At 35.9% G+C, this 10491-nt stretch overlaps 1 protein-coding gene across 5 annotated transcripts in view; it reads right to left on the bottom strand.

The window, feature by feature from the left end:
- Positions 1–10491, bottom strand: part of ZDHHC14 (zinc finger DHHC-type containing 14) — a 97046-nt gene that overhangs the window by 26994 nt on the left and 59561 nt on the right. For all 5 annotated transcript variants that reach the window (XM_008637894.2, XM_017739593.1, XM_017739595.1 and 2 more), the window contains exon 3: positions 7148–7306. In XM_008637894.2, the coding sequence (XP_008636116.1) occupies positions 7148–7306 (159 nt within the window). The remainder of the gene's footprint in view (positions 1–7147; positions 7307–10491) is intronic.

The raw sequence follows: 10491 nt of genomic DNA, 5'->3' as shown, positions 1-10491 counted from the left end.
TCTTTCCCAAGTGATCACCACCTTTGAATTTAGATAATAACTTCTGAAGACAAGCCAGCACCCCCAAAGGATGAGGCTTCACAAGATAATTGAGCCAGTCTAAAAGCTCAGTAGCAGTGAAAGAGGTGGTCACATGTTGCCTTTCCTGCCACTTCATCCCACTTCCTTCTTTCACTGTGTAAGCTGATGATGAATCAGGTCAGTTCCCTGAACTGGGAAAAAAACCCCCAGGAATTATTTTGTTCATTGATCAGTGGGAAAAACTGACTTACCAATGGTTGTGTGTTACCAAAGGCACAAAGAAGAGAATCACGGAAATAGGGAAACAAAAAAAAAGAAGATGATGACATTCAAATCCCTTTGAAAGCAGCAAGCTGTCAGCATGACTCAGTGGTCTCATTAACACTCACCTAACTAGTCTCATTAACACTCACCTTATAACCTATGCTAACTGGATAACAGAAGAACACATTACTTCATATTTTAGACATTCCTCATTTTTTACCTTCCCTGAAACATTTAAAACTTGCTTAAGAAACATTAACTGTTGGATATCTCAGATAAAAACAAACCTAAGGACATTTCCCATTTTACTAGGCATTGGTCTTATAGATGGAGTGTTTCCCTCAGAAGCCACACCAAGGCATGTTCTTTGCTGCTCAGAACCAAAGAGTCAAATCTCTACTTTTCCACAGCACAGCATGTAGGCTCCTAAATCCTTAAATGTTCTGCTTCCATTTTCCAATCACTACACTCCAGGAAACCATGCACAAAATGACCCAAATGCTTTCCTTCCTTTTTCAAAACATTTAATGAAAGCCTTATAATTTACAAGGAACACAAAAGCATTTTTAAATGGAACATTTGTAGGCCAGCTTGGCCCTTCAGTTTGCAGTACTTATGAACTGTTTCTTTTATTCTTTGCTCAACTAGATCACTGCACACCAGCATACATTTTCTAAAGCTTAATGCGAAGGCAGGACTCAAAGACAAGAAGTCGACAGGTGCAAAAATATCTAGGTCACATTACTAGGAGATTCCAGTGAGCACAAGTTAGAATTCACTTGGTAATTTTTCCACCCTGTGCAAGCAAAGCATTGTAAGGCAAATGCACAAACTTATGGCATTCACTGAATGTTACCATCTTTATTTACAACATGCAAACATGTATCCCATGACTGGAAAGAGTCAAGAGCCCACTATTCACATCCTGCGTCATGCAAGAAGTCACATTATAGCTCAACCAACTGGGCCAGGATAACTCAAAATTACTTTTGATAGTAGCAGTAGTACAACACAGGACTACAATGTCCATTGTCAAGGACACACACTGAGTAATTATGCAGAGAGACTGACACATCTGCACATATTTATAATGATGACAATTAAAGCTTTTTGAAGGACTATGATGTCATGATGTGACCACATCTACTCAGGCTTCTTGACTTGACATTTTGCACAACAAACTGTACTTTCAGAATTTGATTGCTCTTGAAATGTTTAAGAAAACAAATGAGACTTTTAGAAGTCCATGTAAGAAATACGTTTTATTACAAAGAGTATTTATTTTCTTCTAAGATACAGCAGTCCAATCCCAACTGCTGAAAGTGATGCACACATGCATGAAAGCAAATATAACCATTGCCTTAAGTCCCTTACAGTCAGTTCAAAAAATCTGATAATTTAACATAACAAAAAAATTTATATCCAATATTCATAGCATATTCATTAAAACTATCCTTAGCTCTGATGTTCAGTTTCACCGACTGAAACTGCCATTCCTAAGAAGATTATTTATTTAATCATATTAATAAAACCAGCCCCGCTGATGGGATTTGCCATCAACTGGCAACAGCAATCAAATACTTGGATCAATTTAACTTATACACCATTCACCTGTCTGACAGTCGTTCCCCTGACAATGCCTTTGCTGTCACTTTGTGGAATGAAATCTGAGTAGAAATTTATATGAAGAAAGCAGTGATTAACAAAAGACCAATTGCAAGTTACATTTATATGCATGCTGATGTTATTTTAGAACATCTGTTATGGACAATGCACAATGGAGCCTTTAAATCACACGTACTTTTGTACACTGATTCCAAATCAAAACACCCCATGAAAACCAAACAGAAAGAGTCTTCTGGCTTCATGTTTACATTTGGGAAATACCACAGGTTTACTCCAAATTACATTCTTGACACTAATCTCTACAAGGTGATGCAAACTGAAACAGCAATGTAACACTGGGAAAGATGGGCCTCTATTACTGAATTAAGTTATTAATGTGCATGGGTATCTACAACAAAAAGTCAATCAGAAAAACAAACACAAGGGCTACTTAACATGTATTTCACTTTCATGACTATTTAAACTGTTCCAGACAGCTAAGATATTTGGGTGAGGTTTTAAGAAAATAAGTTGCAATGTCAACTTTTTGCATGTTAATCAACTTCAATAGTTGCTGACCACTGCTATTCACAAAAAGAAAATAAACATGCTTAATTTTCAAAATAAAAATAGCAATTGATTTATTAGGAAAACATCCAGCCATTGCCTTAGGATAGCTCATAGTAATTAAACTGTATTGTCACATAGATCACTTCATTGCACCCTCATATAGCAAATGTTGACTAATTAACAAACTCGTTTGACTGCAGGAACATTAATGGCTACATTTTCAAAGGCAGCAGCAGCAGTTTAGAATGGCTGCTCTTTGAGAGGTACAAAGAGGGCACAGTGAAGGAATTCACTGCTTAACAGTATCTCTTTACATACCCACTCGAGTACATGTACTCTGGCATATCCAGACGAGCACCTGACATACACCCAACTGTGGAGGAAGAGATTTTTAAAACCCTAAATTTGTCCCTAGAGGAGGCATAGTATCCTTACCAAGTAACAGCATCCACAAAGTTTACGGATTAGTTTCTCTCTTTTCTACAGGAAAGCACACTTCCACTGCTGTCTTTTACCAGAATTTGAGTTTTATAACCATTTTGCAGATTGTTACTGCAACGTAAATGTGTGTTTCTCTTTTTAGGTTCCTAATTTTTCTTAGCTGGTGATTTCTCTCTTTTAATTTTTACTCTGACACCTTGAGGTTTACAACATCATTTGCACAGTCAGATGTTCTGATCATCTCTGCATTTTTTCATACTCAGACCAATGCATAAGCCACAACCTCTCTTAAATAACCTATAATACGATTTTCTTTTTTAAAGAGACTTTCTGACATATTTTGCAGTCCTTTGGCTTGAGATTTAGAAACCCTGACACACATGCCATGCTCCCTGAATTTCCAAAGTACATCTAATTATACAAATGGCACAATCTTAAATAATTTATCACTTCTGTAAGTGCTGGTGTGTACTCCATTTGGCAGTTTCTTGTTCTACCTTTTTGGGGCACCCAAACAGAAAGAGTCCAAGCCATTTCTCACCTATAAAAACTTGGAAAAATACATAGGAAAAGAAAAAGGAAAAAAACGGTCATAGCAGCCAACTTTGTGCTTTTAACTGTTCAGCAAAAGAGTCATTTCAAGACAACCAGAGCTAAGGTTTAAAAGGTTCAAAATGAAGTGAAAATTGTACTCTGTTCACTGCAGGAAATGTAAGGAAAGAAATAAGCAAAGGCCATGAAAAGGAATTGAAGGCAAGAAAGGAAATAATAAGGTAATGAAGAAAGAGTGCTACAGAATAGAATTAAAACCAAGCAAACCGAAGTCCTGACATGAAGTAAATACACATTGATTATAAAGGACTACAAAGTCCTGAGAAAATTACTCTCAGACACATTGTCTGCATTATAAAAGTCAGACTGTTACAATGTGACCTCTCAGCCTGCTTTTGAAGTAATTTGTGTTCTTCAGGCTGGAAGATGGTGGTATCTGAGTAATGACAAGGAAAAGCTTCTCCCCAGAAGACACTGGTAATTCTCACTCTGTCTTACATTGTCTGTGTTATATGTTATGTGTGCTTTAGGAATTATTTCCCCATATTGTCCAGATACAGCCACCTGCTTCTTGTTCAGCTTTCATTATAGAAATCAAATTAAACAAAACAAAAATTATTTATTAAAACCAAACAAAAAAAAGGATATTACAACAGTTGATGTTGCAATGACCAAAAATAAACTAAAAAGAAGCCATTTGGTTACCTCAGAAGCAAGTCCAACCACTGCCTTCTTTCTAGCATTACACAGTGCAATCAAAACCTCTTGTCAAAACACAGCAGTAACTAGCTTGAGCTCAGAATTTATGTCTGGTTTGGTTACTTTTTTCCTGAAGTCTTTATCTCTTGTGTTCAGATGCATGTTATGTTTAATTCATTTGTAATTCTTAAGAAACATAATGGTACATAAAACCCTTGAAGGGCTAACTTCCAACTGACATTCACAGAGGCAGTAAAGAAAGCAAATCAGGAATACACCCAAGGTATGTGCTTCAGGGAACACTTACTCAACCAAACTTTTTAAGGTATTACATAAACAGAACAAACTACATTTGTATGAAAATACAGATTTTTCTGGATACTACCAGGAAAATACTGTAGAGCTAAAGGAGTTTGAAGTATTACCATGGCTAGAACTCAAATTAGCTCTTTGCTTCTTCTTTTTCTCATTTTAAGCTATTTGTTATTTTTATCTACAAATACCACACAGATGTTTATAAAACACAGTGATAAAACAAAAACCAAACAAGGTAACAAGTAACAGATATACTTACTAAACAACTAGACAGAAAAAAACCAGAGTAAGGTTTTTGCATGTACTTACATATTTAAAATGCTGCAATAGATTCCTTACAGAATAAAAAACATTAATAGAACACACAGAATGAAAGAACCTCTCTTTCACACTGCATTCATTAGCCAAGTATTGTAGGACACCTTTAGGTAAAAGCAGCATATTGTTTTTTCTTAGCAGTGAGTGCTGGTTTGAAGACAGACCCTATTCCTGTACCACGTAGTCTCTGTAGCTGGTTTGTAACTGCAGCAAAATCTTTTGAAACTATGTGGTAAAAAGGAATGCGTGGCCATACTTGTAGTGAGCTGCTTAAATATCATATGTTATGTTTAAAGAGCGTAAGTTACTTAAATATCCATATGCATATGAAGTAGGACTACTTGTGCACAGGTTTAGTTACTTCAAGAAGGAACTAACAAACAGTGGCACAAGAACACTCATTGCTATTAAAAGATTTATTCAGAAACTAAATAAAAGCATCATTATATAGACAATCCTAACTTAAGAGTGATGGCAAACTGCTTAACACACTCTGATTAAGTGTGCACTCAGACTGTTAGATTTCCACAGGTACATGAGCTATCCAATTTTCTTAACACCTATTTTCAACAGAAACTTAGTTGCAGGTACTTGTAGATTTCTCTTTTTGCATACAGTACACCTGAATATTTATATGACAAACACACGTATCTAATCAGCAAACAAAGCTACTATACGGTGTACTCCAAAAAAGTCAGTTTATTGTAATTCCCATTATAAACACTGAGGAGAAAAACCACAGTAAATCCATTTAATTACTTTCAAACAAGTAACTCCAAATGTAAAAATATGTAAGAGGAAATTACAACTATCTTAAGAGCAGAAAGGACATCTCAGTTATATAAGTCATTTGCTCAGACTCTTCTGATAAATATTCATAATAATTCACATCTGTTATTTCATCAGACATGATCAGAAGACTGTGTAAGTTGTTTCCCTGCCATCACTAATTGTATGTTTCACAGAATAGGTTTTCCAGATGTGTATAAAAAGGACACAGATTACAGAATAACCTATAGAAAAATCCTTCATACCAGCATATTAAAAAACCAAAACATTTTTTTAAAATAAGCCTCAGGTTGTATGGGGGAAGTTGCTCTTATTTTTCCTCTCTTGGTAAAGACAACAGCCTTTCAACTTTTATTTATCACACTGGTCAACAACTGTATTTATATATTATCAAGTTTGCTGAGCAATATCACAACACTAATGTTTAGGTTACACATTTGCTAAAACATTTTTCTGAAAAATGTGCCAACTGCAATTCATAAGCATCCCTAGTTGCTCAATAAAAGCAAGCCCAAAAACTTTTGCAACACTTACAAAATTGTAGCACATCAAAAATTGAATTTCCTGAAGGAACCATCTACAGATACCAATCAATTCTATAGGGCCAAAAGGCTAATAAGCTTTTCACTGTGATGTAAGTGAAAAGTATCACTGTGATACTAAATGAGTATCATCTAAACACAAAACTCCAATTCTTCCAATGACTGCTTTATATTTAAAAATATCACTGTTGAATGCTGCAATTACATTTCTCGGCTGGAGACATCTTTCTACATTATTTTCTTGAATGCGTAAGATCCAGGCTCAACAGTGTGCTAATCAACTGCACTAAACTGCAAATGTGATCTAATTAACTGGAAACTACTCAGATTTGTTTGCTAGGGTTTCTTTGGTTTGCTTTTAAATCCAAGCATATCTTAATCACCTTGTCTGACCTCCATGGAAAACAGTAATGAAAAAGGACAAGATGTTGAGAGAGAAAAAAACCAACCCTACCATTATAAAATATGCTTAGGTCCTGACAACATCTACTTACTCTCAAAATAGCATGTCTGCCCAGTAATTTCTTATGAATTCTGACTTAAGTATTTCTAGTCATAAAACTGCTCAAAGGTAAGACTCACCTACAGTGTATATTTTGGTCACACAGCCCTAACCATGTGAACCATGCCTTACAGTTAGTTACTAATGAACTGGAGAAGCAGCTCCTTGCCCTCAATTTAGTTTGGTGAAGAAAACAATTCTGAGACTCCCATAAAGCTTGGAAAGGTCATTGTACTTTGTATGCAGCCCTATTCGAGTAAGGTGTGTTCTTTGCCATTAGGGCAGGTTAGGAACGATGTATGCATCAGAAAATAATTTCCCTTCTTAGATTAGCAACATCTGCTAGGCCAAGTCTCCTTTTCTGCCTCCTCTAAAATTCTTAACATTTAACAGATCTCGTAGGAAAGATGAACAGAGCAAGTTACCTCATGAGTAATCTTGTCGCTGTTTTTTTTCTCTCCTATGAAAAGTATTCATAACAATATATAAGCTACTAAACTGAACATATGCCATATATTTTTTTACTCACCTACGCAGTTATCACAAAGGCTGCAATGTGAGGCACGAGGTGGGCGGAAAATCTTGCAAGTAAAACAATATTTTAGTTTCACTGTCTGTCCATTGATGATCACTTCTTTTGTTCTGGGAGGGGGGCGATATCCTCCTGAACTGGAGCCATTTGCTATATCTAAACATGAAAATACAAGACATGAAATGTCTCACATGAGCTGTGATGTATGCACAGAATTCTCCTTGATGGCAATCTATAGGAAATTTCAAATTTATATTAACACATTTATAATAAACAATTTTTTCCCTTCTAATTCTCTTTGAGTAACAAGTAGCAAAGAGATATTTCATTGCAAATAGCATCCAAAGCCAATCAATTTGAATCAAGGAAACTATCCAAACCCAACTTTCAAATGCTGACAATGACCTTGATCCCAAAATTCTTACAGTTTCATACCCCCTAGTAGTTCTTAGATGATATATTATAGCCAACTGTAACTACTGGTGTAGGATAGCAAAACTTGGAGAAGTTACCTTTAGAATCTTCCTACATTTTTTCAGAATTCCTCTAGTAACAAAACGTCTCCCTAGAAGTGCTGCAGAAATTCTACAACCTAATACAGAATCTGCACATTTACTTAAACCCAGCAGCTCTGTCATCTGAGCCTGGTGTATGTTGAGATTTCTTGCATGCTGTGACATAATGGAGCACATTCACGAAAGTATTTTACAGCTTTTGCTGTTTAGAAGTTTGAATACCCAACTCTCACTGCTACTTCTACACATCTTTGTTTGTTGCATAAAACCAGTTTCCAACTACCTCGTTTGATACAAGTGGTAGAGTTTTGGGTTTCTAAGCCTTCTTTTATTTTATTTTAGGATATTACCAATAATTTTTCCAGCAACCAAAGGACTGATTAGGCTAAATCATTAAAGCTCGATTTTGTCCAAGCTGAGCTTTACCTGAAAGTTCAACATGTAAAAAGTGGTGCCTTTTTCTAGGTTTATCTGTTCTTGTGTAATCACAATCAAATCAAACCACAGAAGTGGAAAAAAAACCCTAAATTTATTACACCTGGATACCAGAACAGCTAAGACAATAGGGAAGTAAAATATTTTCTAATATATGAATGAAAATACATTTCAAAGTCACAGTCAAGTCACTTGAACAATTCAGTCTTAAGCTGTCCCCCTTTCATGTGGGGCTTGTTACTAAAAGATCTAACTTGTATTTGAGCTCAAATTGTTAGAAATATCACCCACAGTTATGATTTCTGACACTTATACAGCCTACGAACTATGTATTTTCCAAGTGGGCAACAAGAAAGCCTCCCACCTAGCAAGGTATTCAAACTGGCAAGAGCACAGCTGTGCTAGCAAAGGTGCAATTATACAACGTACTGATTTGGCAGCAAATCCAACTTAAGGAGTTCTCTTCTGCGACATGCTCACCCATAAATATGATCCATAAATATGCATCAGTGAAAGTCTTTGTGTGACACCATTGTAAACTTGACCATTGAAACAATCAGACGTCAGAAAACTCTCATGGAGAAGAGGATGAAATGAAGGGAGCAATAGCTGAGACAGATGGAATCTGGGTATAAAGCTCCTAAACATCCATTATGAGAATGAAGGGGTGAATACTGAAGAAAGAGCAGCTTAAAAGCAGTCTCCTACAGCCTGATGAGGTATAGACATTCACTTGTGTTGGATCTAAACCAACTCCTGCAATGTGCTTGTGAGGCTTGGCCAGGTCCTATAATCTGCACATGGAAGCATGGATTACTGTGTGGTTCCCAGAACTATCAGTTACACTGACTTTGACCTCAAGGCCAATACTACTTGACAAATATTTTTGCTTAAATAAGTATCGCTTTACAAGCTACCAATGTATTTCACCATATAAGCTGAAAAGACGTTCTTTGGAAGGCACAGAACAACTGTGCTTATACTATTTAAATCTTTAGAGAGACATGGATGTTTCCTAAATCCAGAAGACAGGGAAGAATTTCTTATAATTCACATTACATTAAAAAAGCTTCTGGTGACGTTATAACCAACAGGCTTGTAATAGTCATAGTCCTTCTAGAAATCCTTGGGCATTACAAAACACACTGCTACATCCATTTCTGACCATATTTTGGTCAAGACAAACTGGGAACATAAATATAGGTTGTTAGCCCTAGTTATTTTTTTTATTGAATAAAGCATTTAACACATGCTGGCATGGCATATTAATTAATAAACTGAAGATTTAAATTTGATACTCAAATTTAGGTGCATAATTATAAAAAATACTAATAAAGCCTGAATTTCATCTAGGTGTAGCTTTCTATACTGCTAGGAATACCGATGCATTGTATGTCCTAAAATAACAGTAATATTTCAGATTTTTTTATTTTACAAAATCTTATTATTCCTGAGTATGTACATGATCATTGAAAGAAAATTACTTAAACCAGTCAAGGGGAATTGTTTAGAAGAAAAATGTTCTTTTTCCTAGATAAACATTTATTTTATAAAATGCACATTAACTAAACCCAGTATTTCTCCTCCCTTTCAAGAAGTTCAGAAAGTGCACTGCAATTATTTTAAATGGGCTCTGGCAGAATCTCAAAGGCAACTTCTGTCTTCTCTGGTGGAGAAGTGAGACTACTGTCCAGCCCATTGTATTTACAACACTGGTCTTCTAAGAGGACTTCCTCCCAAACATTTGCAGGGAAGTTCACAGAGACAGCAAATCCTAGCTCTCCAAGGTGAATTAATCTCGAAATCCAAGGGTGAAAGCTGATGCAAATGAAATCAAAGTAAACAGTCTTTCTGACTTTCCATGGGCTGAGAATTCTACTCAAAATCCTAAATTACATAATCAAACCTGAATGTTCCAGTCTTTCTGTTTACTAACATCTTTTTCCTGGAAACAAGCTGTGAGCAAAGTCAAATGTGCTTGGATTTAATACGATTTATCTAACCTAAATGTGCTAAACATGTCTTGGTCTCACTGTGAATTTTCAGGCTGTTAATTCACCTTCAATTTGACTGCTCATACTTGGAATCTTACACAGTTAAATCTTCCAATATAGAAGATCTCTTTGAGGCACAGCAAGATTAACCTTTACGGAATCACCTTCCTCAAAGAAACTGTGTTTGACCACTATGACATTTTTCTCATAACGCAAGTTCTTTCACAAAAAGGCTAAAATTTAGCCACTAATGGGACTGCCACCCATCCTCTCTGTTCTGACACATTTTGTAACTTCTCTAGTAGGGTTAACTATTCATGCACTAGATGGGGCTCCAGCATTTTTATTACTGTATTACAAAACCCCCATATATGCAAATCCATGTCCTTGCAGAACC

The sequence above is a fragment of the Corvus brachyrhynchos genome, unplaced genomic scaffold, assembly GCF_000691975.1.
Source record: "Corvus brachyrhynchos isolate BGI_N302 unplaced genomic scaffold, ASM69197v1 scaffold14, whole genome shotgun sequence".
In the NCBI taxonomy this organism is placed as follows: Eukaryota; Metazoa; Chordata; class Aves; order Passeriformes; family Corvidae; genus Corvus; species Corvus brachyrhynchos.
This window is presented reverse-complemented; position numbering and strand designations above follow the sequence as displayed.